We start from the raw sequence: 27895 nt of genomic DNA on the forward strand, positions 1-27895 counted from the left end.
GAATAAAAAACCAAGTGTAGCTTGTTACAGAAAGATTATCTTAAACTAAATATCCTCAATCCAGCTGACTTGCTAGGACAGTAAAAAATATTGCTCTGAAATAAATATCCAAAATTTTATTGACACCCAACAATTCATATAACATGATATCAACATTAATCTAGCTGTAGAATATTATGGAAAATGCATATAAATATGAAAAAATTAAACCCACAATTAAAAATATTTGACTTTAGTATATACAAACATCTTTTTTATGTATCTATATTTAATTTTTCAAACAATAACCACATTTGTTATTTACATTACATGTATCACAATATCATTTTAATATTAATAGCCTGCCCAGCAGAATTTCTCTTTATAAGTCAACATGTTCATTCTAAAAATGAATACCTGAGTCAAGGTATGACCCACAAATTCAGATATATTTGTCCAACCTCAGAATGTCTTCACAGAAGAAGTTCAGTTGGCAAACATTGAATTCAACTTAGTACATGTACACTTTCTCCTTATATTTGTCTGGTTTTGTACATCCAAGTGTTAAAGCAATCCAAACTGGTTTTAGTTGGTAAATTTACTGTAATTTAAATTTCCATACTGTCTGTTTTGTTTTTGTTTTGTTTTTTCCTTGCAGTTTTATCATTCCAACATATACAAATGATGTTCATATGTTTTTTTTAAGTCATCTTTTCTGACAAGAAGAAGAAAAAATTCTTCTTGAACACAAACTTATACAATTTTCCATCTTTACTTTTAGACAAATGTGCTGCATACAAAGAATAAATGTGTTTACACTTATTTTAATTATGAAACTTGCAGTTTCCCTATGGTTTAGAAAGAACTAGTCATTGTGACATAAGCTATTGACTAGACTGATCACATGACCAGCAGAATGTAAAGTTTCATGCTTTCAATGCCAGATATAATTTTTAAGTCAAGATAAACAGTTTTTAACTGGTAAATTACAGAAGCATAATTTTATCATCCAATTAGAACCAGCTATAAGCACACTTAATTTAAAATGTATCTACATTTATTTAATTGAAAATCTGAAGTCAAAACCTAGGTCTACAATGAAATGATGTATGGTTGCAACTTTCAAGTTTTGGTAAGTTGGATTTTAAATGCAAGAATTCTTACCCCAAAAAAGAGAGGAAAAAATGCCATACTAAAGGTAAAATATCAATGGAATTTAAATGGGGATTGGTCAATATCACTTCACACAACAATACATTCAATATTTAAACAAAAAATGTTGGACATCTCTTGGAAATTATTTTTTGTGTATTTTACAAGTCTAGATTAAATGAGTTCTTTCAATCAGATCAGTCAAAATTGTGCAAAATCCAAAAGAATTGTAAATTCATAAAGAGATATCATATCTTGTTCAAGTTAAACAAAAACAGAATTAATTTAACTAAGAGAAATTAACCATGAATGTACACAACAGCTGAGCCACAACATACTATACAGTGGTTTAACAAGGTTTCATATCAGCAATTTCAACATTAAGTACCAATAGCGTAAATTCAATGGGCAAATATAAAACTTGTATATAAATGTCATTTGATTATAAATTCTGAAAGAAACTCAGAATGAATGCTAGCAATTAAAAAAAATCCTACTCCTGGTCAAAATAAAGCACTTGACTGTAAACAAATAATAAAAAAATACAGTGAAACTTGTCTAATGCGTATGCTGTGTATTCCGAAATCTTGTCTAAAACAATGTAAACTTAAAGTCCCTTTTGGTAAACTCAATTATTTTAGATGTTGTCTAATCTGGAATGTCATCTAATCGACCAATTTCTGTGGAACCAGTGGTATTCAGATTAGACAAATTTTACTGTATAGTGATATACATGTAAACTTACAAAAAAAACACATTGCATAATAAAGATGCATATATAACAAGAAAGCTTCTAACAGATGATGGAGTTATCCCATTTTTAAAATTTATACTGTTCTCAGATCTCCCTGAAGTAAAGCTGCATTTTAATCTTTAAAAGCTTACCTGGTATAAACTCACTTTAAATACTGTCTAGTTTTCTCTGTATTTGACAACTTACTGTAAACCAACTATTATTCGCTTCATCTTTTATTTGTGATTCTTCAGTTTGAAATCAATCTGCGATGATTAATTTTCACAATCAAAGAAACATTCTCTACATATACACAGCAAAATAAATGGAGCTAAAAAAGGTCGCAAAACTTGTGAACATTTCTCGCACGCAAATAAAAGTTGGTATGCAGTAATCTACAACTAAAACTACTATGTGACTGAAAAAGATATCAGATGTTTCTGTCATAGATCTGTGGGATGAATTTTAAAAACGTAATAATCGTATTTTGATGGTATGGAATTGAACCATAAAATATAATGGAAATAAACTTGCATTTGCGCCAAAAAAATTCACCAATTAAAATACATATATATTTTTATGAACATTTGCGTTTGAGATAAACATATACATTGCACAAGAAGATTTAAATAAGAAATATTCATGAATGAGGATTCATGATTGATAAATAAAAGTGGGTGTATAATATTCTTTGTTTTCTGTTTGACAGTATGATCCATTGCTGCAACGTTGGACACAATGTGCATACAAAACTGGTGGACAATTTATAGATCTAAAATTCTCTGTAACCATTTGCACATTCACACATATATTCATCTAACCAATGGGCACACACCGTTCACAGTAAGTAGATATGGAATGTACATTGAGCACTGTGAAGATTGACTGGTCTATACCAATGTCAGCTGTGTTTATTTCTTCCATGAGTACACTTCTGTTACCACCCAGCTCTGAGAGTCTCCCCCACCATTACAAGGCTGCAGTGTCAGTTTCCCATTTGTTCCATCCAAACATTTGTTGTGATATGTATTCTTGATGACTCCACTTGCCTGCTCACATAAATGTTGGAAAAACTATTGCAGACAAAGTCATACTTTGACAGTGATTATAAATTATCATACTCTATACAGCATGTAAGGCAGTATGGTACTTAAGGATGAGGAATAAGTACAAATAAAGGAAAATAAATCAGAAATCTGTATATACCACATTTTATCTCATACGTGTGGTGGATATTATCCATTAGATAAACCTATGCTTTATCCACAAGTATGCTTTATCAGTAGCACTTCCCGTTTTGACACAATCCCCTGCTTCAAGATGTCAATTTTTCGAAACTTCTACCTGTGAAAGTTCTTGCGTTATAAAATAAATTATAATGAGCACAAATGTTCATTTAAAACAAGAAAAGATTCATTATACCTACGAAATGTCAAATTTAATCAATGCATTGTACTGGCTACTGTTATGACAGATGTTAACCCCACCCCCAAATCGTTCTCATAGGTAACTCATTGCCAAGCAGTTAAGTTTGTGGAGCAAGATTCTTTTGACCATGGAGGAAAATCTAGCTTTCTCACATTATGCTATAAGCAGAAAAATTACCATAGATCTATAAGTAGCACTATCGCCATACACAAAATCATGATATGATTAGAAATTCATGATTCCTTGGTCCTTAATCTTCTAGTTTTACTTCCAGTCAAAAGTTTATATAAAATAAATCTCCAACAGATTGTCACATATGTTTCAAAAGACACAGCAGACCAAATATCCTTCCAAATTTTCATATTTTATATCAACAAATACTGTATAGGGGATTAATTTCACAGGTTGTAATTTTCATGTTTTTCTCTCCTCTGACACAATCGTGGTTATAATAAAAGTTACCTCCCTTGTCTATATCCATAGCCAGGATGTTACAAATTTCATCAGCGTTATGTATTCACTTTATGAACAATACTTGGGGAGGTTTAAATAGAGTGGTTAGATTTAGTAATTAATTTACGAGTAATCAAAACAAGTGCCGTTAAACATCTGTGACTATAAACGTCTGTATGCTATTACAATGAGTGCATGTACACCCCAAGACCTTTTTTCCAAAGGGATAAAATCACTGGATGATAATAAATGTGTTAATGTACGTTGACGAAATAATATCCTTCCATATCTACAGCAAGTCTGAGAGCTATTTGAATAATTTTTTTTTAAAACCCACATGTTGATAAAAACTAATATGCATGGTCAGGTAACAAATACATGTGGTAATGTTAGTTATGCACAGGTAATCAAAACCCATTTTTTTGATTGATCAAACTCAAAGTTTTGTTAAAAACTAAAATCGTATGAGATAAATAGAACATCTATAATTGTGTGATTTTACATTTGCTTTATCCAACTCATTGAAATTGCGTAGAATCACTTGGCTTACACCATTTCAACTTGTTGGATAGAGCAAATATAAAATCACACAATATAGATATCCTCTATACAAGTAACTTATCCTTTTGACTAGATTAGGAGAAATATAATGCAAAAACTTACAAAAACATAAAAAAGAAACATACATAGAGAACATATATGTAGATAACGATTAGATTACCTCATCATAGTCCCAGGGGCCTGTAGGCTGCACCTCACAGTAGGCCACATGGAGAGTGTTTCCATTGGGTGACTCTATACATCGCTCACCAACTCCTATCTGTCCTTTTGTATTGATTCTGAAAAGCTGAATCAAGAAATACATTCCCTCAAAATAACAACTGAGTCAAATAATAATTACTTTTTTTTCCTGGTATACTGATATATACCTTTGAATTAGGACAAAGAAAAAAAGTTGATAGATTCTAAAGCCCCAGTGAATTAATCTAAACCTGCCACCTTTATTTTTTTCTTTTGATTCTATGGATCTACTGACTCATTCTTCTAACTGTCCCTTTAACCCCAAACTTACTTGACTACCCCCAAAGTGATGACAGTAGCTGAGGCCAATTGCCCCTCCCCCAACTGCTTGGCCCATGGTGTCCATACAAGAAGAGCCTTTTCTTAGTTTCACCTGTAAAAGTAAAGCACCACTCCATACTTCACATATGTACCAAACATATGCTCAATCTTGGAAGGAGTCTCACAAATAATAACAAAATGTGCACATATTTTAGAATATCAAAATTTAGTATAAACATGTATGTAGGTCATGATCAAAACAGCATAAATGAATTACCACTGTCTGCTTTTTTTTTTATTAGTTGTTAAATTGGTCAAAACCTAGTAATAACTGGTTAACTGTGCCTTTTTACAATGGAGTACCATCTCCACTGAGAAGAAAGACTGACCCCTTCTTACTTTTTATCTTATATTTGCCATGTAGATGTAAATACTATTTATAGATACTTAATACTTTACTAAATTCTTCACAGATACAAAGGAATACAATTTTTAATTATTTCAAAACAGCATTACCAGTGAATTAATGCAAAGAAGTTTTCAATACAACCAAGCCATGTACACAAGGTTCTATTTTTCCTGGGTAACCAAGTATTCAACTTTTGGAATTCAATAATCAATCATCGTTGGATACCCACGGGTGATCTCGTCTTTTACTTATCACGTGATAAGTAAAAGACAAGATCACCCCTGGGTATCCGACAATGATAATCAATAAACTAGTTCTCACTGAGTCATTGGCAATCCTAGTTTTTTTACATTCATTATATCTAGATGAAATTATATTTTGGCAGTAATCCTGAAGTACTGCAGGATAGACAGTACATGAGGCACTAAAATATGAATTCCTCTAAAGCAAGTGTACACATGCATTATTCAAATGTAAATAATATTCTCTCATTGCAAATATCTACAATTTTACATACATAAGACACAAGTATATTACATACAACTTAGACATGTTTTCATGGCAACACCAAAAAAATTAAGAAAAAAAGGAACTCCTGATTTGACCTACCTCTCCCCATGCTTTATTGGGAGGGAGTTTGGGGAACCTTTCGTAAACTTCATAAGCCACGTTCTCCATGAACCACTTGAAGTCTTTACATTTATGTTCCTCTTTAAACTTCAGCTGCTGAGAGATGTCTCCTATAGGATAACCCCTAACACCGGGCTCTCTTGTGTAGAAGAATTCCTTATGCTCCCTGTCTAACCAAACCTCCACCACACGCATGTAATTCTGTATACAGAAGAAAAAAAAAGAGTATATAGAGGATATTCAATGTTTTGTAGATGAATATGGAATTTATTTCACGAGTGGGACAGGATTTTTTTTATATTTTCACGAGTGCGAAGCATGAGTGAAAATATCAAAAAATCCTGTCTCACGAGTGAAATAAATTCCATATTCATCTACAAAACATTGAATTTTCTGTTTATTACATTTTCTTTGATTTTCCCTTTGCCTCTGTCTTTTCTTAACAAAATGTCATAGGCTTGACGTCATAGTTGAGCGGTTGAGATGTCACAGCTTAGCAGTTCTGAGATTGAAAACATTACATAGCATGGCTTTTAGCAACATATTTGGGAAGAAATTTGCAGTTTTAGCTCTATCAAGTTACTATCTCTATCTTATGACAGTCCAGAAATTATTTTTTACTTACTTTGATATCCTTTCACATTGTGAGAGAATATCATTTTGGTATCCTTTCACACTGTGAGAGAATATCACTTTTATTCAATAAATAAATCACAGTATTTCACTGTTGAAAATGTAATAAAATGTAATACATATTGCTTTATGTGATTCACAATATACAAGAGGCCCAAGAGCCTTGAATCACTCTTCTGATAAACTGTACAACCTATCACTTCTATTTGAAGCCTCTAAGTATCCTGTATATTCAGATAAAGCCTTGAAATTCCAAAGGTAGGTCATCACGACTTACACTTTAGATGAAACACTCTGAGAACCCAAGATGATTCTAAGCCAATTAGTACCTGAGAGTAGGTCATGGTGATCTACTTATCACTTGTCATTCTCTGATGACACATGGTGCATCAACTAAGTTTGATGATTCTAAGCCAATTAATACCTAAAATATTTTTAAAATCATAACCATAAAATTTCAAAAGTAGGTCACAGTGACCTACTTTTCAGATGACATACTTTGAGGACCCAAGATGCATCAACTGACAAAGTTTGATGATTCTAAGCCAATAAGTACCTGATATATTTAAATAAAGCCATAAAGTTTCAAAAATAGGTCACAGCGACCTCCTTTTCAGTCGACTAACTCTGCAAACCCAAGATGCATCAACTGACAAAGTTTGATGATTCTAAGCCAATAAGTATCTGAAATATTTAATTAAAGCCATAAATTTTCAAAAGTAAGTCATGGTGACCTACTTTTCAGTCCACCTACTCCGAAGACCTAAGATGCATCAACTGACAAAGTTTGCTGATTCTTAGCCAATTAGTACCGGAAATATTTTATTATAGTCATATAAATTGAAAAGTAGGTCACGGTGACCTACTTTTTAGTACACCTACTCTGAGGACCTAAGATGCATCACCTGACAAATTTTGATGATTCTAAGCCAAATAGTACCCGATAATATTAAATACAGCCATAAAATTTCAAAAGTAGATCATGGTGACCTACTTTTTAGTTGCTGTACTCCAAGGACCCTAGATGCATCAACTCAGTGTTCAAAATTAGCGTCGGCCCGTCGGTCCTACGCCGACGTACAAACGAAAGGACTCACGAATAGTATGACTAAATGGGTCCTTGAAATAATTTTGGGCCGATGATTTGCCGGGAAACACAAGTTAAAGTCAATCACATCTTCTCGGATCTTTCCGGCGAGCTTGAAAAAATACACCGTTGTTTTTCTTTACCGCTTGTTGGAAAGGCTTTAGAAGTTGCGATTGAAGTTAACATATATTGGTTTATGCATTTACATTAGCTTTTATATCTTTCCTGCATTTTATTTGGATATATTAAACAAATTAACCAATGAACGTCTTTAAAAGAAATTGGACTTAAGATGGGTAAAACTTGACAGTTGTTATTTTTATCAAGATCCAATCAATTCTTCTTTTCATGTGCATATTAAATAAATACTGAAGATTTGATTTTTTTTCCTGCGTGGAATAAATTTACGCTATATGTATGCGGTTACAAACTTTCCACGGAAAATTGTCCAAGTATACTTAAGTACAATTTATCAACATATTGTGGCAATCTAAGAAACCTGCATATAATTTTCTACCCGCCGATTTTAAAAAACAGAAATTGTAATTCCGAGGAAAAATCTAAACACATGTTAAACTCTTTACGTGTTATATATGACCAAGTAAGACTGTTTGACGATTAATGTTTTACCGTTTCATATTGTTAATGCTTGCGAGTTGTAGTTACCCTTTATTAAATTGACATATTTCATATGAAGCGATAAACTTACCGAGATCACCAATTCGTAAAAGTTTATTTTTCCCAAATATTTGATGGTATTATTTTTGGGCCTACGCTGCCCTGGAAGGACTCGTATGGTCCCTTTCTCTGTGGGTCCTTTGGACCCATAGAAAATAATTCTGAATTTCGAACACTGCATCAACTGACAACATTTGATGATTCTAAGCCAATTAGTACCTGAAATATTTAATTATAGACATATAAATTGAAAAGTAAGTCACCGTGACCTACTTTTCAGTTGACGTTTTTTGAGCACCCAAGATGCATCAACTTACAAAGTTTTATGATCATAGGCCTTAAAATGTCCAAATTATGCCTCTAAAACGCTTTGAAATTGAATGCCTTCAAAGTTCAAAAAGTAGGTCACTGTGACCTACTTTTTAATAAATATGTTTTATGGCCTCAAGATGCATCATCTTACAAGATTTAGTGATTCTAAACCTCTCAGTATTCGAATTAATGACCTTAATTGTTTTGAAAAAGATTAGCCATAAAATTCAAAAAGTAGGTCAAGGTGACGTACTCCGAGGACCCAAGATACATCCACTGACAAAGTTTGATGATCATAGGCCTTAAATTGTTCAAAATATTCCTCTAAATCATTTTGAAAAAGAATGGCTGCAAAATTTAAAAGTAGGTCACCGTGACCTACTTTTGAGTCAACATGATATGAGGTCCTTAGATACATCAACTGACAAGATTTGATGATCCTAGTCCTTATAGTAAGCAAAATAACAACATTTTAATAAAATGTAATTTTTTGATGCCTTGAACAATTTTTAATCTACAACATATCTTCATCCTTTTGTGTAAGTTTGGTGATAATCTGCCCAGTGGTTCTTGAGCAGAAATTTTTGTTAGCAACCAGTACTTTTGTTTCTATTTTCCTAATTATCTCCCCTTGTTTAAGGGTCACAACCCTGGTTTTAGTATAAAAGGGAGCCCTTGGGCCAAGGATACCCTGTGACAAATTTGACAATAATTGGCCAAGGGGTTCTTGAGTTATGGCCCATATTCTAAAAAGTTTACGCACACCGCACAAATGGCCATAGCATTAGCTCTTTGAGTCTTTGGCTCAGAAGAGCTAAAAATACAGTAAAACACACTTACAATGAAGAGCCAAGGATGAACAATTTTGCTTTGTTATAAATGTAATTAATTATATCTGCTAAGTTTACAATACATTTAAAGCCACGGGAATAAAAAATCACTATGCTGTAAGCATCAATCCTTTATAAGCATGTTTTACTGTACAAGCAATAAAAGGCAATAAGCAGCAACTTGTTAAATCATATTTTGTATAATAATAAATGTTATCCTACTTTTTTTCATATGAACATTGCCATGAAGAAAATTATTATGCTATAAAGATCTAAGTAAAAATGTAAGATTTTAACACTTACCAAACTGATAACTGGGATTTTGACATCAATTTTCCCAAATCCATAAGGCATGTGGTTCCTGTAAACATGACCAACTCTAGAACATGGCACCCATTCAATGCTTCCTCCACATTGCCAGATCTATCAATCAGACATTCAACTTATGCTTAATTTCATAATAATTATACCCCTCACAAACTAAGTTTGGGAGTATATAGGAATCACTTTGTCCATCTGTCTGTGCAATCTTTTCTGGCCTATAACTTTGTAATAGAAAATCATTGGAAGTCCATACTTGTTAAAATGATTGTTTATGACTTAAGGGTGTGTCATGATCTTTATCCAAGGTCATTCTGTCAAGATCAAGGTCATTGACAGAAAAAGTGTAAGATTCTTGTAAGGACTTTACCTCTGTAGTTGGAGAATCATTGGAAGCTAATACTTGGTGCAAAATTTGTTTATGACCTTAGATACTAGCATTTTTTAAAGAGTAAAAAAGCAATATTCTCAGAAAATCTGAATTGGAGGTAGTGTGTGTCATGACCTTGCAGGGATAGACATTAACTTTCAGATTTACTTGCCCTTCGGGCAAGTGATCTCAAACTTTGACTTGTCCGAACGCAAAACTTGGTTGTCCAAAATAAGGAAAGAACTTCAGAAGAAATTTTTTTATTACTGTAAATATTATGACAAAAAAATGTGACCAATACACTACCATCAATTTGGTAAGGTGAGGTACCTGAAAAAATTTCGATGCTGTGTTTGTACATAAATGTATACCACTGTCCTTGTAAATTTAACCTGTTAGCACATACTGCCATATAGCAATAACCCTCCGTTTTAATAAAATTCATATTTGTAAAATTATTTTCGGTAGGATTCTTTTGTGAATCGTGATTTTCTGAGATAACTGTGAAACAACGCTGAAGGAAGATAGTTGCTACGTAACACACATCGATCTTTACCTTGATCAGGATACATCGTGTTAAACTGTACTTATATTCTGTAAGTGAATAAATAATCTAATTTCCAAATAAGAAGTTAACAAAAATGTTAGACGAACAGCATATTTACCAGGGGAAAAGAACGGAATAACGATTCCGATTTTCAAATGAAAGGTATAATCCAGAAATGCTGACAAGGAATTCCGAATACAAAAACAATGTCAGTCAGGTACCTGGCGGAAATCAAGTCTTCAATTTATTGTCTTTTATATAAATTAATGTAAACTAAATAAATATGTACATTTCTATGAGGAAAAAATCACTTGCCCGATCGGACAAGTACGTCGCAAGATTCACTTGCCCGAACTGAGAATTTACTTGTCCCGGGCAATCGGACAACCGTTAATGTCGATCCCTGCCTTGACTCAAGGTCATTCTCACAAGTTCAAGGTTACTTGCAGAAAAAGTGTAAAATTCATGTCAGATCTATAATTTTTTACTTGGAGAAACATTTGGTGTTTATATTTCACTCAAAGATCATTATATCCAGAGGATGTAAGTTCAAGGTCACATTAAAAAAAAAATGTGAATGAGCACTTTAAAAAAAAAAATTGCAGCAGGGGGTATTATTTTTTGAGCTCACTCACAGTATTTCTAGATGATGATTTTGTTGTTGTTGAAAATTTGCAGAAAATTTATAGGAATTTTATGTAAAAGTTTTCAGATCTGGAATATTTAAGACTCAAAGAGGCTCTAAACACAATGGATAATGTTTTGTTGGATTGGACTCTGAGAAAAACACATCATGTAAAGGTAATTTATCGAGTTGATTTTCAATGTAGGGTACCTGTCATATTTCCCCTGGAAAAATGTTCAAATACAATTAAGTCTTAGTGAACAAAGATCACTATTGCTAACTTACATACTATTAGTAGAAATACATCCAAATCCACTATTCAATACAAGTATAATGTTCAGTATTCAGTACCTAATATAGTGTAAATCACTTTTTATTCTCAAGAACTTTATTTTTGTGTAATTATGCAAGACCATCTGCTCAAGAAAATTTAATTCTCACATATACTTGTATCAGTACAAGTACCGTATGTACAAGATGGCGGGATAGGGTGCACGCACTTCAGGAATGTCTTCTTGGTTTTGTGGATTAAAGACGTTTTGGACGCTCTGGAGTGGTGCATATTATGGGTAAAAAGCGGAAATATAGTGGGCAGCAGAAACAACCAAGAAATAACAAGAAAACAAGTGAAAAAGACCACAAATTTGTAAGTAGTAGCGATAACAATAGCAGTGGTGATAGCATAAACTTGAGTAGTACTCTGGCCGAGTGTAATTCAGTGTTGTATGGCGACGTATTGAAAGACTTCATATCAGTTACAAATACTTCTACACCAGTGTGTAAATCTAATTTGGCTGAAATAAAAGAAAACATGATAGCACAGAATGAAACAGAACCCTCTCCCCAAGCGGACATCTCTGCAGTCCAACCTACAACACAGTCAACTATGCCCCCTCCGCCACAAGTGAATCCACCCCCTTGGTTTGAATTTATTATGAAAACTATGGGTACCATTGAAGCAAAAATCACACATTTAGATAACAAAATTACCAATGTTGACCATCAAGTCAAAAAGTTAGACCTTGTTGAGAAAAAAATGTCTACATTTGATAAGAAAATAAATGATATAACAACGGACTTGAAAAGAGGTTTTGAGGAGAACAACAAATTCATTCGAGAATTACAAGAAAGGTCAGATGGTATGGAGTTTGGACTGGGTAAGTTGGAAGAGAAGTTAAGTAAACTTGAAGAAGATAATAAGAAACTAAAGGATGAACTAGTGGATCTAAAGTCACGTTCAATGAGGGATAATCTGCTTTTCTCAAATATCCCAGAATCCGAAAATGAAATGCCAAAAGATACTAAAAAAATTCTTCGTGATTTCCTCAAGAACAGTCTGTCAATGAGCGAGACACAGGTCAACAGCTTGAAATTTGACAGGGTGCACAGAATAGCTGGAGGTCAAACGCCAAGGGTCATCGTTGCGAAATTCAATGAATACCAACAAAGACAACAGGTAAAGGGGATGTCGAAAAACCTTAGAGGTACAAATTATTATATCAATGAACAATACCCGAATGAAATTGTCGCGGAAAGAAAAGAATTGATCCAAATCATGAAGAAACCAGAAGTCTCTGATGAGACTGTAGCTCTACTGGTCTGTACATATACAAGTAGCACATGGATTTGAAACTTTGCAACATACAGCAATAAATAGAATTATATATCTTAATGTAGTCTACTTGTGTGCCAAGTTATATTGAAATCAAACAAAAGCTGTAGGAGGAGTAGCATTTTAAAGGAATTTCACAGAAATTTCTATTTTTAGTAACCATGGCAACACCATTCATCAAAATCAAAAAATCCATGCACTGAATTATGTTTCTTAGTGTAGTCTACTTGTGTGCCAAGTTATATTGAAATCAGACCAAAACTGTAGGAGGAGTAATGTTTTAAAGGAATTTCACAGAAATTTCTATTTTTAGTAACCATGGAAACACTGTTCATAGAAATCAAAAACTGATGCACTAATTTATGTATCTTAATGTAGTCTACTTGTATGCCAAATCATATTGAAATCAGACCAAAACTGTGGGAGGAATAGCATTTTAAAGGAATTTCACAGAAATTTCTATTTTTAGTAACCATGGCAACACCGTTCATCGAAATCAAAAATCGATGCACTAAATTATGTATCTTAGTGTAGTCTACTTGTATGCCAAGCTATATTGAAATCTGACCAAAACTGTAGGAGTAGCAGCGTTTTGAAAAATTGTTTACAGACAGACGGACAGCTAGACAGACGGACGGACAGACGACGGACACCTCACTATCACATAAGCTCTTCTGGTCTCTGACCAGTGGAGCTAAAAAAAAGAATTTGTACTTTTTAGCTCACCTGAGCCAAAGGCTCAAGTGAGCTTTTCTGATCAAAGAGTGTCCAGCGTCTGTCTGTCCTCTGTAAACGTTTCACATTTTCGACTTCTTCTCATGAACCACTGGGCCAATTTCAACCAAACATGCCACAAAGCATCCTTTGGTGAAGGGGATTCAAGTTTGTTCACTTCCTGAGGAAGTGCCACACCCTCTTTCAAGGGGAAATAATTAAGAATTCGTGAAAATTTGGTGGCATCTTTTAAAAATCTTCTTCTCAAGAACCACTGGGCAAGAAATGATAAAACTTAGGTGAAAGCTTCATTACATAATATAGATTCAAATTTGTTCATATCATAATCCCTGGGGGTAGGGCAGGGCCACAAGAGGGGGTCAAAGCTTTACATAGGAATATATAAGAAATATCTTTAAAAATCTTCTTCTCAAGAACAGCAAAGCCATGATTAGTCATATTATTATAAAAGTATCCTCAAGTAGTGTAGATTATAGTTTTTTCCCAACCATGACCCCTGAGGGTGGGACACGGCCACAAGAGGGGGTCACAGTTTACCAATTGAAATATATAAGAAATGTCTTTAAGAATCTTCTTCTCAAGAACAGCAAAGCCATGATTAGTCATATAATTACAGAAGTATTCTCAGGTAGTGTAGATTCAAGTTTGTTCCAACCATGACCCTTGGGGGTTGGGCAGGGCCACAACAGGGGAGTCAAATTTTAACACAGGAATATATAGGAAATATCTTTAAAAATCTTCTTCTCAAGAACAGCTAAGCCATTATTAGACATATTAATACAGAAGTATCCTCAGGTAGTGTAGATTAAAGTTCCAATCATGACCTTTGGGGTTTGGGCAGGGCTACAACGGGGGGGTGGGGTGGGGTGGGGTGGGGGGTACTTAAGGAGGTTCGATCCTGAGCTTTTGAGCAGCTTTTGGTCAGGACCTTTATTTCTAAAATTCTGCATCATTTTTATGTTCTAACATTGAATCTGGATTCTACAATGCAAATTAAACTATATCCAATGAAAAAAACACGATGAAATTCCACTAAAATAGGATTAAGCCAGGAACTATATTTTGTGGCAGAAGGATTTTTAGAAGAAAATGATCAAATTTTTCCCTTTTGAAATATATACAGTACTGTTAAGTTTAAATTACTATTTTTCCATGCTGGTTGCACATAGAACTGTTTTTTGTAGTGAAATGTTTTATGCTGGCTCTGAAATATCTAATAAATTGTTTCTTATGAATTCTTTTATTATATTGTGACAAATATAGTAAATATATTCTGAAAGTCCAGGAAAAAATTGAGCCAATTTTAACATAAAATTAACACTTTTTTAGTAATATCTAACCAGAAGTCTCTGATGAGACTGTAGCTCTACTGGTCTGTACGTATAACAAAGGAAAAGTAGCACTTTGATTTGAAACTTTGCAACAAGAAACAATAAATAGAATTATGTATCTTAATGTAGTCTACTTCTGTGCCAAATTAAATTGAAATCAAAGGAAAACTGTAGGAGGAGTAGCATTTTGAAAGTATTTCACAGAAATTTCTATTTTTAGTAACCATGACAACACCATTCACTGAAATCAAAAACTGAAATATATATAATGTATCTTAGTGTATTCTTATTGTTTGCCAAATTAGACTGTAATCAGACCAAAACTGTAGGAGGAGTAGCGTTTTAAAGGAATTTCACAGAAATTTCTATTTTTAGTAACCATGGCAACACCGTTCATCGAAATCAAAAACCGATGCACTAAATTATGTATCTTAATGTAGTCTACTTGTGTGCTAAGTTGTACTGAAATCAGACCAAAACTGTAGGAGGAGTAGCGTTTTATAGGAATTTCACAGAAATTTCTATTTTTAGTAACCATGACAACATCGTTCATCAAAATCAAAAACTGATGCACTAAATTATGTATCTTAGTGTAGTCTACTTGTGTGCCAAGTTATATTGAAATCAGACCAAAACGGTAGGAGGAGTAGCGTTTTAAAGGAATTTCACAGAAATTTCTATTTTTAGTAACCATGACAACACCGTTCATCGAAATCAAAAACCGATGCACTAAATTATGTATCTAAGTGTAGTCTACTTGTGTGCCAAGTTATATTGAAATCAGACCAAAACTGTAGGAGGAGTAGTGTTTTATAGGAATTTCACAGAAATTTCTATTTTTAGTAACCATGGCAACACCGTTCATCAAAATCAAAAACCGATGCACTGTATTATGTATCTTAGTGTAGTCTACTTGTGTGCCAAATTATATTGAAATCAGACCAAAACTGTAGGAGGAGTAGCGTTTTATAGGAATTTCACAGAAATTTCTATTTTTAGTAACCATGACAACACCGTTCATCGAAATCAAAAATCGATGCACTAAATTATGTATCTTAGTGTAGTCTACTTGTGTGCAAAGTTATATTGAAATCAGACCAAAACGGTAGGAGGAGTAGCGTTTTAAAGGAATTTCACAGAAATTTCTATTTTTAGTAACCATGGCAACATCGTTCATCGAAATCAAAAACCGATGCACTAAATTATGTATCTTAGTGCAGTCTACTTCTGTACCAAGTTATATTGAAATCAGACCAAAACTGTAGGAGGAGTAGCGTTTTATAGGAATTTCACAGAAATTTCTATTTTTAGTAACCATGACAACACCGTTCATCGAAATCAAAAACCGATGCACTAAATTATGTATCTTAGTGTAGTCTACTTGTGTGCCAAGTTATATTGAAATCAGACCAAAACGGTAGGAGGAGTAGCGTTTTAAAGGAATTTCACAGAAATTTCTATTTTTAGTAACCATGACAACACCGTTCATCGAAATCAAAAACTGATGCACTAAATTATGTATCTAAGTGTAGTCTACTTGTGTGCCAAGTTATATTGAAATCAGACCAAAACTGTAGGAGGAGTAGTGTTTTATAGGAATTTCACAGAAATTTCTATTTTTAGTAACCATGGCAACACCGTTCATCAAAATCAAAAACCGATGCACTGTATTATGTATCTTAGTGTAGTCTACTTGTGTGCCAAATTATATTGAAATCAGACCAAAACTGTAGGAGGAGTAGCGTTTTATAGGAATTTCACAGAAATTTCTATTTTTAGTAACCATGACAATACCGTTCATCGAAATCAAAAATCGATGCACTAAATTATGTATCTTAGTGTAGTCTACTTGTGTGCAAAGTTATATTGAAATCAGACCAAAACTGTAGGAGGAGTAGCGTTTTAAAGGAATTTCACAGAAATTTCTATTTTTAGTAACCATGGCAACATCGTTCATCGAAATCAAAAACCGATGCACTAAATTATGTATCTTAGTGCAGTCTACTTCTGTACCAAGTTATATTGAAATCAGACCAAAACTGTAGGAGGAGTAGCGTTTTATAGGAATTTCACAGAAATTTCTATTTTTAGTAACCATGACAACACCGTTCATCGAAATCAAAAACCGATGCACTAAATTATGTATCTTAGTGTAGTCTACTTGTGTGCCAAGTTATATTGAAATCAGACCAAAACGGTAGGAGGAGTAGCGTTTTAAAGGAATTTCACAGAAATTTCTATTTTTAGTAACCATGACAACACCGTTCATCGAAATCAAAAACCGATGCACTAAATTATGTATCTAAGTGTAGTCTACTTGTGTGCCAAGTTATATTGAAATCAGACCAAAACTGTAGGAGGAGTAGCGTTTTAAAGGAATTTCACAGAAATTTCTATTTTTAGTAACCATGGCAACATCGTTCATCGAAATCAAAAACCGATGCACTAAATTATGTATCTTAGTGCAGTCTACTTCTGTACCAAGTTATATTGAAATCAGACCAAAACTGTAGGAGGAGTAGCGTTTTATAGGAATTTCACAGAAATTTCTATTTTTAGTAACCATGACAACACCGTTCATCGAAATCAAAAACCGATGCACTAAATTATGTATCTCAGTGTAGTCTACTTGTATGCCAAGTTATATTGAAATCAGACCAAAACTGTAGGAGGAGTAGCGTTTTAAAGGAATTTCACAGAAATTTCTATTTTTAGTAACCATGACAACACCGTTCATCGAAATCAAAAACCGATGCACTAAATTATGCATCTTAGTGTAGTCTACTTGTGTGCCAAGTTATATTGAAATCAGAACCAAAACTGTAGGAGGAGTAGCATTTTGAAAAATTGTTTACAGACAGACGGACAGACAGACAGACGGACGGACGGACGGACGACGGACACCTTACTATCGCATAAGCTCTTCTGGTCTCTGACCAGTAGAGCTAAAAACGCGAGGAAGGACATAGAGTTAGACTGGTGTACAACATGCTTTACATCGACAATAGGCTTTATCGCCCAACACTTGATAACAATACCACCAAATAGGAAAACGTCGGGGATAAACTCAAAATATGTTCCTGGAATGTTAATCGACAGATTTATAATAAAATTAGAGACCCAGAATTCATATCATTTATTGACACATATGATATTATCTTTTTATCAGAGTGTTGGCTTGATGTAAATACTGAAATTGATGACAGTCTTATTAATGAAAGATTTTTTCACAAATGTTTTCCAAGAAAATCTTGTAAAGGTGGAGGTTTTATTCTTATTTACAAGAAAGAATTACACGATAATCTGGTGGTGGAGAGTATTGAACATGAATCCATTTTATGGGTGAAACTGCAAAACGGTATTAATGTTCAAAATACCAACCTTTATATTGGATTTGTTTACATACCGCATGAAAATAATGTTTTTTACAAAAAAAATGATATTGATTTATTTACTACTCTGAATGAGGACATATCAATGTACAAAGAAAAGGGATGTGTTGTACTAAGTGGTGATTTTAATTCACGTATAGGTACCTCATTAGATTTCATAGAATATGATTCGATGGGTACAGAGCTGAATAAATTTATCTCACCTGTTATAAATTATAATTGCGATGTTCCATTACCAGAGAGAAAGACACAAGATGTAGTTGTAAATAGTTTTGGAAGGAAATTGTTAGAACTCTGTCGTTCAACCTGTACACGAGTATGTAATGGTCGTACACTTGGAGATAAGGATGGTAGATATACATTTTTCAATCACCTTGGAGTTAGTGTTAATGACTTTACAATTGTATCTGAAAATTTTTTTCATGTAGTTGATTATTTTCATGTTGAAGATTTTAATGAATGGTCTGACCACGCTCCACTGCATTTTCAAATTTGTGTTAATAAATCTATCGAAATGGGATGACTTGTTATATAATGAAATTAAAACTGAACTATGTAGTCATTTACAACATCTTGCGGACGCTTTAGATGATGTAGAAATAACAAAAGAAGGGGTCAATAACTGTGTTGAGACATTTACGCAGGTACTTAACGATGTTTTTCTCCCGCATTGTGGTAAGGAAATTATAATTAATAATACCTCCAACCAAATCAAAAGAAAAGACAATAAACCTTGGTTTGATGTCAAATGCACGGAGTTACGTTAAACTTACTTAAGAAATTTAAATGTGTTTAATAGCTCACGGACACATTTTTACAGAAATTTACTGGTCACCTCTAAGAGAAATTATAAAAGGTATGAAAGAAAAGTCAAAAGAGAATATTTCCATTACTAAGGAGATCAAATGGAATACATAAGGAAGAAAAATCCAAAAGAATTCTATCGCATTTTCCACAAAAAGAAAGGAAGCGTGTCACATGGACCGGATCTCTCAGAATTTTATAACCACTTTAAAGAACTGTCCTCAAATCAACATTCAATGCATGCCAGTAGTGACTCGGTGTCCTCAGAAAAAGACAATTCTGCATATCCTGAATTGAACAATCCAATAACCGCAGAGGAGATAACTCGTGTTATCAAACATTTGAAGAAAGAAAAATCTCCGGGAATTGACAATCTATTAAATGAATATTTTATTGAGTGTAATGATATTCTCATCGTATATCTTGTGGATTTATTTAACATTGTTTTTACATCAGGCGTTTTTCCCAATAGCTGGTCAGAAGGTATCATTACTCCAATTTTCAAAAAAGGAAATATAAATGACTGTAATAATTATAGAGGGATCACACTTGTAAGTTGTCTGTCAAAAATTTTTACTTCCTTACTTAATGAGAGATTGAGTACATGGTCAAATAAATATAGTATCATTACTGATGCACAATTTGGTTTTAAAGCCGGTCATAGCTCAACAGATGCTATTTTTGTTCTTCATTGGTTAATCAGCCGAGCGATTGCCAAAGGGAAAAAATTATTTTGCTGTTTTGTAGACTATGAAAAGGCATTTGATAAAATTGATCGACATATTATGTTATCTAAATTAGCAAAAAGTGGTATCGATTGTCAGATGTTGAATATTATTAAATCTTTGTATTCTAATATAAAATCTTGTGTACGACACAGAAATCAAATTTCCCAATTCTTTGGCTGCCAAGAGGGCCTGATGCAGGGTGAATCTCTATCTCCATTTTTGTTTTCTATGTATGTTAATGATTTTGAAATGGAATTTATAGAAAATATGTGTATCCCCGTAGAAATAAGAGATATTGCTATGTTTTTGATAATGTATGCAGATGACACTGTACTTTTCTCAGAGACAGAACAAGGTTTACAAGATATGCTTAATTGTTTACAGCAATATACAACAAAGTGGAAACTTAAGGTTAATTTGGATAAAACTAAAATTGTGGTATTTAGAAAAGGTGGTAGATTGAAGAAAAATTACTGTTGGAAATATGACAACAAATTGATTGATATTGTTGAAAATTTTAATTACTTAGGAATTACTTTGAATTATAACGGTAAATTTCATAAAACACAAAGTGTATTAGCAGCACAATGTAGAAAGAGTTTAAGTAGTTTGATAACAAAAATGAAACCAATGCATTTGAATGTAAGCACTAAATTGTCATTTTTTGATACATACATGTATATTGGTAGTATAGCAAATTATGGTTGCGAAGTTTGGGGGTTTCACCCAGCAGGAGAATTAGAAAGTATCCACTCAGATTTTTGTAAGAAAGTACTAAGTGTTAAAAAAAGCACTGTCTCTATGATGGTTTATTTTGAACTAGGTCGGAAACCATTACAATGGAACAGAAAAATTAGAATGCTGAAGTATTGGCTAAAGTTAAAAAATAGTGATAATTGCATTTTAAGAAATATATACCAAGAAATGTTAGATGTGTGTGAATCAAATACTTTTCCTTGTTGGCTGTCATATATAAAAGATCTTGTTGATACTTTAGGCTTTGGTTATATATGGAACTGTAAAGACTACCTAAATGAAAAACTTTTTTTGTTTGAGGTGAAACAAAGATTGGATGACATGTTCATACAAGAAGCACGAAGTAATTTTGAAGCTTCCCCTAAGTGTATTTTGTATAGGTATTTAAGCGATAGTTTTAATTTACAATTATATTTCACAAAATCAATATCACAAAAATATGTACAACATATCAGTCAATATCGTCTATCTTCTCACCAACTAGAGATAGAACGAGGGAGATTTTTTAATATTCCTAGAATAGAAAGATTGTGCAAATTTTGTTCAATGTCACAAGTTGAAGACGAGTATCATTTTATTCTGGTTTGTCCGTTTTTTTCCGATGTTAGAAAAGAGTAATTAAGAAATATTATCACCAAAAACCATCTACCTTTAAACTTGTTCAATTGTTGTCGACAAAAAATGTAACAGAGTTATGTAAACTAGGAAAATATCTTTCTAAATGTACAAGATTGAGAGCAAAAGTTAACTCACATTGATATAACGAGATTATCCTCACTATTATTACATGTATTACCAACTTTTATTATGGTGCTTTTGTCTGCTTTATGGACTAATATATATTATGGTGCTTTTGTCTGCTTTGTGAACCAAGAATGAATAGTATGTAAGATCCTTTACTATGATCCTGCTTTACTTAATGTACAAATGATAATGAAATGTTATATATATATAATGTACAAATTGATTCATGAATATACTTTAAACCTATGAACTGTATGGTTCTTGGTAATAAACAATACAAATACAAATCAGTAAAAATTGCATACAATAAATAATCAAAAGTAGATACATGTAATTAGTTGAAGATTATGTCTCCTTATTAGTTATAAATACCAAAAGGCTATCTTGCAAAAATAAGGTGTTGCCAAAATTTGTGAACTCCAGTAATACTAAGAATACTTTTATTTAATACTGTGCCATTTACTGAAGATTTGACTCTATTTTACATCTAAGGGCAGACCATTCTAGCTGTGTATAACTACCTGACATTTAATTAGAACTCTTTAGTGTAGAGTGTTCACAGCCTCCTTAAGGCAATATGAAATAGTTAACATTTCTTTTTTTTCTTTTTGGTATCAATAAAAGAAAAATAACTTACTATTCTAATACATAAACATACCCGGTATATATTTTTACTTTACAAAATAAAAAGGAATTTACAGCATACCTTGAATGATAGCTCAAAATTTTCACCACCCCAGATTTTCAGTCCTGGGTCATAAGCTCCCAGTTCAAAAAAATATTTACGATCCATAGCAAACAGCCCTCCTGCATGTGTAGGTGACCTGTGTAAAAATACATTGTTAATATATTTAAATGAATGATGAAGCTGTACACAAATTCATTGACTGAGACTCAGTTTGGTCATTTTGAAGTTGTATTACATATATATTTTTTGACTAATACAATTTTTCCAAATCAAAAGCTAAAATTTTCTTAAAATGATACATAATGTATCCACGTTTTTTTCCTACTGAGATCAGAGTCCATCAAAAACCTAGAAAAAAGAGAGCATCTACTGTTAGAGAAATCATTTTCCTGGAGTCATAAACACTCATCTTTACAATGTCCTCACTGCTTTGGTAAAATTCTTTGTAATCTAATAAATAAATACAGCATGGATTCATCTATTCATGTCCCTAGAGTGTATGTGTGTGTGTGTGTGTGAGGGGGGGGGGGGTTCTTACTTGTAAGGTGCACTGTTGTGCTCTCTCTTTCTAAGCTCCCTCTCTGGGACCACACTCTCTTTGTATAAGAATCCCCATTCAAAAATTCCTCGATGATGTTGAGCACCATAGACTGGGTGGTAGCGGAAATTATCCCAATCTATTCCATCAATGGTGGGAACAGCCATGATTGTCCTGAATGGCATAATATTAATAAGTTAAAAAACCAGTGAACTTCGCCATTTGCTTAAAATATTTCTGTATTTCATTGGCTGATCTTTCCATAATAGAAAATAGTAAGATCAATTTTTTAAAAATTAAATTCTTGATAGAAGAACATTTCTAGTATTGGACCTTACTTCACCTATTAATATATGTACATGCAGCTCAGTAAATGAAATGATTAAATTTAATTTCACAAAAGTGCTACCCATTTACAGATGATTCATTATAGTTTCAATGTGTCCATATTTAAACCCAGGAACAATATAAAAGTTTTCCAAAAAATTCAGTCTTGTCATGCTGTTTAAAATATGAATGTAAATATAAACTGTTATTTATATTTGATGGGCTTTAAAAATTTGAGAAATTGAACATTTTACATGTATGTCAACCGAGAACCTAGATATGATAAGATGTCTATCAATTACCTGTCATAGCGAATTCTGGCTAATAGTGGAACCAGCCAGTTTCTATTACATTCACAGTGAGCATCCAAAAATACAATAACATCTCCAGTAGCTAACTCAGCTCCTCTTGTCCTGGTACCAATAAGGCCGAGACGTTCCGAGTTTCTGTACAGCTTTACCAAACCATTAAACTGTTTTATGTATTCCTCAAGTTTTCCTTTCAAGTGCTCTATAAAATTGAAAACCATGTTGAAATGGTCTCAATAAAATCTGTATTAATTATACTTTTCAAAACTAAGACAATGTAAAAGCCTTCTCCCCTATTCTGTATTGCCCGATGGCCATCTAGTAATATTTAGACTCTCGCACATAAAAAACGAGATATTCCCAATATTTTCCACAACAACCAATTGTGAAATATAACTCATAATTGACAGATTTTGAAAGATTAATTTACCTTAAATTGTCTAAAATAAAACTTGTTTTCATAATTATTTTCATATTATCACATACAGAGATATGCATTACCTTTGTCACTGAAATCATCCACCATGACAATCTCATGAAGGTACTGTTTGGGTGACATTTCAATGACGCTGTGGACAGTTCTCATCAGAGTGGACCAGCCCTCATTATGGAAGACAAGGATGACACTGGCAGTAGGCAGACCTTCAGGATAGTGCCAGTACTTACATCTGTTAAACAAAAAGATGCTACCAAAGTAAGCATGAAGGTTTTGCATTATTTTAACATCCATTAAGTACTAGTATTATTTCACTAAAAATTTGTTCAATGGTTTAAATCTTTACTATTTAAAATATTTACAGAGCATAAATTCAAGGGGATGATTTTCATAACAAATACCCTCCACTTTAAAAAATACATACCCTAATACAAAATGTTACTAATTGTAAGAAAAATATAGCATGACTTCTTCAAAATTCCTTACAAAATAGAAAAAAAACAACTGTCAGATAAAAAATTGAACTGTTATTATAAATGCACTGATCTGATATTATTGCCCAGAATCTTTTGTACCTGAGGACAATGCAATCAATCAATAAAAGTAAATCAAATTCCAACTCACTCATCCAGTCTGGTGTCTGGAATGGTTCTGGTCATTGAGATTTTGTCACTGTTAACCATGTTAAATCCAAATTCCCTGACAGATTTGTCTGCCCTTGACCTCTCTTCCATTCCTGTATACACTGCTTGTCCATTCTCACCTAAAATTTGGTTCAATACTATGAACATCCTAAATATCTGAAAGAATGCTGTATGAAGCTTGATCAGTTAAGATCAATGAAGCAAGACTTGAGTAGCTATTTTGCATACATCACAGTTGTTCCCTTCAAATGTTACGGTAATTCAATGATAATCCAATAATATACTTACCTGGGCCACTTTTACTTGGGTAGTCTGGCTCAAAATTTCCCAAAACACCTGGTTTCAATACAGCTTCTGGTCCATGTGCTGGCTCTGCCACAGCCTGATCACCTGGCAACTCAAACTTTCCTCCCTTCTGAGCCAGGACAGGATTTTCAACAACATTCTGGATGTTCTTTTGTTGTCTCTTTTTCTCTTGATATCTTGCAACCTACATGTATGAGGGGAAAAATCAAAACATGTTTACTCATACTGAGCTATACATATGTTGCTTGGTGCAATTAAAGGACATGTGTACTTCTTTTTATTTAATGGTCCTTATGAACATGATGAAGAATATGAAGCTTTAGTTTATTAATTGTTTGGAGAGATATTAATATTATTAATTAATTAATTTTTATTAATCTATTAATAAATTTTTATTAATTTAAAAATTTATTTTTCTATTAATTTTTTATAGAATATTAATATAATGTAACTTAGTTTGTTATGAATATACCCTGAGTTTTTTCTTGATTACTTCTGGATTTTCGTCGTCTGCAGGACGCTCAAAGTGATGAACAATCAAGGGTACAACAATAATGAGAGTTATCACCACTATTCCCAACTTTAAAATTGCGTTTCTTCTGTATCTTAGCCTCATTGAATTAATGGTGTGGTCTGCAAATAAGAAAAGAAACGTTGACATAAAAAAAAAAAAATTACTATCCATTATACATGTATAGCGAAATTATGTTCTTGTATAATTTTGCAAATCTTGAACTTCATATATCATATCTTCTCAATCTGAATGGAAAACACACCTTGGATCTTGGGTTAATTTAATTAGAAATGTAGACATGACAAATCCACCATAATTTCTAAAATATTTCCCCTTGGGAAATACTTGATCAAACTTGAATCCGATGAACCCAATCATGCTTTGTACCAAAGAGCTAGGTTCACTCTATGCGTAAAATGACCCTGTCTATATATATCAATTAATTGATTAACACCCTATGTCCCATTTCGAACATCAATATATAACAGACTTGGGGCAAATTACATTGTAAAGTAATGCATTACATTACCATTACTTCTAGAATTTGGACATTAAACCATTATTCTGATTTCTTAAAGTAATGCATTACATTACCATTACTTTAGTAAAGTAATGCATTATCATTACCATTACTTTTTGGATTTTCAACAATAGATCGAAATACAAAATTCATGCAGCTATTTTCATAAACATGCACCTCCATCCCTTTGAAACGAAATATGACGAATATTGATTCAAACTTGATTGTCTAGTACTTGTATTTATTACACTGTCACTGTAATTTAATAAACTTAAATATTTTTTATTTATTCATTAGAAGAAACTTTTCAATTACCAATAAGATAAAACTATGTACAATATGCACTTTTTGTGTAACTATATTAAGTGGCTAATTAGTCCGAACGGACTAATAAAAATTTCTGGAAAAAATCAATTAATTACCGATGTTCGATTCTCGATAACTTTCTATGGAAAATCCTGCATGTATTTTCAGCTTTTTAGCTTCTTGGTGGGATGTTAGGTAATTCCGAGTCAACTCGGCACTTAATTTTAGGACTGATTGGTATTAAATTAAACATTTTAGCAATCATGATTTAGTATGACACATAAAGAAAGATGTCGGACGTTTGGATGTAATGTATCTATGAGAAAAACGAACGAGATCGGCAATATGATTGTAGTTCCTGATCACGAGATTTCAACAAATCTTAGAATAAAACATTTCAAGTAAATGCTTTGTTTATTACAAAAAAGTATAAAAAGTACCTTGCAATGTTTATTTTTAAATTAACTGTTACAAAACAATGATGTTTTTGGGGTTTTTTTGACAGACTCATAAATTTGCATGCGGACTAGTAAAAGTAAAGAAGCACTAGTCCAGCTGGACTAAAGCCTAAAAATGTTAGTGTTGAACCCTGCCAGAATAGAATGTTTTGATCTTGTAACTTATGAAAAAAAAATACTGACAAGGGGTTGGACAGTGTGTATATATATTTTGCTCTATGAAATGTAGCATGCCTGTCTTCTATTTCTTTTGCTCCAATGGATTTAATTCTCATGGTCAGCTCCTGGAGCTCCATGCAGCTACACCAGCTCAGTTAATGGTTCATAAACACAGCCACACAAAAGGGGCTGGATTTTGGAGCACTTCTCAAAACAATATATTGTTACATACTCCTAAAGGCTTTGTGTGTTTTGTTGACACTCAATTCATCAGGTGGCAATATATTGTTTACAATATACCTAAATTTGTGTACTTTGTACTGAAATTATTTTTTGAAGGAATTTTTAAACTCCATTGAATTCTCTTTGAAATTAAAGCTTATCTAAAATTAGTATGAAAATTTAAATGTGTATTAATCATAAATTACACAGAATATTATAAAATTTAAAATGTATTTAAATATACAGAAAGTGTATTTCAAAAGCTTATATTGTTTAATTCATTTTAATTAAAAAATATTTAATTTAAACAATGTTTTCTATGTCCATTTGTAATTTCAAAAATGGATATACACTTACACAAAATAATACATTGTAATACTGTTCAATGCCAGCATTACTCTAGAATTGAGAATGTAATGCTTTCAATTATCATTACATTTACTACAGATTTTTCAGCATTACATATTACTAGCATTACTTTGATTTAAAGTAATGCATTGTGATGCATTTATTACCATTACTCCAAGCCATATATATATATATATATATATATATATATATATATATATATATATATATTGGTTGCAGGACCTTTATACATGTATATCTTTTTCTTTATTATTATAATAATTTCATACTTGTCTGTTATAGGCTCTAAATTAGAAAATAAATGTTCTGTTCTGTTCTGTATATATTACATGGTAGCTGAATATAGCCTAAAGCACCTAAAGCACTGTACATTGGATATTCATGTATTATTTATAAAATGCAAATATAAAAATATTATCTGAAAACACATCTCATTCAGATACATTTTGTAAAAAGTTTCCTCTTTGTAATATATGTGATTTTTTAACTCCTTATTAGGCATATTCCAAAAAAATTATGATGACAGGTGCTTTGTTGAAACAGTTAACGTCAACGTGGCCAATATATATCGCGTGTATAGATAGGAGAATATATTGAGGTCACACGTATGCTATGCAACAAAAATCTTTGAAATACACACCTGCACAAGAATGTTCTTTCTTCCAACTTGGATAAACTTGGTGGTATATTTGTACACAGAGTTAAAGTGTTGAAGAGACTATCATTGGATGTTGCAAGGGTTTCTAATT

At 32.6% G+C, this 27895-nt stretch overlaps 1 protein-coding gene across 1 annotated transcript; it reads right to left on the bottom strand.

Moving 5' to 3' along the window:
• Positions 1-101: 101 nt before the first annotated feature.
• On the bottom strand, positions 102-27895 carry LOC133182060 (N-acetylgalactosaminyltransferase 7-like). Its single transcript, XM_061316769.1, has 13 exons — positions 27787-27895; positions 25071-25231; positions 24581-24782; positions 24273-24411; positions 23714-23880; positions 23207-23414; positions 22578-22751; positions 22058-22175; positions 9690-9809; positions 5826-6047; positions 4818-4919; positions 4467-4592; positions 102-2913 (listed from the first exon to the last, which is right to left on the bottom strand). The coding sequence occupies exons 2-13, from the start codon at positions 25212-25214 to the stop codon at positions 2776-2778; spliced, it is 1860 nt and encodes a 619-aa protein (XP_061172753.1). The 5' UTR covers positions 25215-25231; positions 27787-27895; the 3' UTR covers positions 102-2775.

This window comes from Saccostrea echinata, unplaced genomic scaffold, assembly GCF_033153115.1.
Source record: "Saccostrea echinata isolate AGI-Se365-2 ecotype Australia unplaced genomic scaffold, CSIRO_AGI_Sech_v1 ptg000009l, whole genome shotgun sequence".
In the NCBI taxonomy this organism is placed as follows: domain Eukaryota; kingdom Metazoa; phylum Mollusca; class Bivalvia; order Ostreida; family Ostreidae; genus Saccostrea; species Saccostrea echinata.

What these genes read in the sequence shown, in the direction of transcription:
- LOC133182060 (XM_061316769.1), bottom strand. Translation starts at nt 25,214, where the DNA reads ATGAGGCTAAGATACAGAAGAAACGCAATTTTAAAGTTGGGAATAGTG. An exon ending in CCCAAGTAAAAGTGGCCCAG is followed by an intron (nt 24,412 to 24,580) that starts GTAAGTATATTA and finishes ACCAAATTTTAG; the next exon opens with GTGAGAATGGACAAGCAGTG. An exon ending in GGATGATTTCAGTGACAAAG is followed by an intron (nt 23,415 to 23,713) that starts GTAATGCATATC and finishes TCAATTTTATAG; the next exon opens with AGCACTTGAAAGGAAAACTT.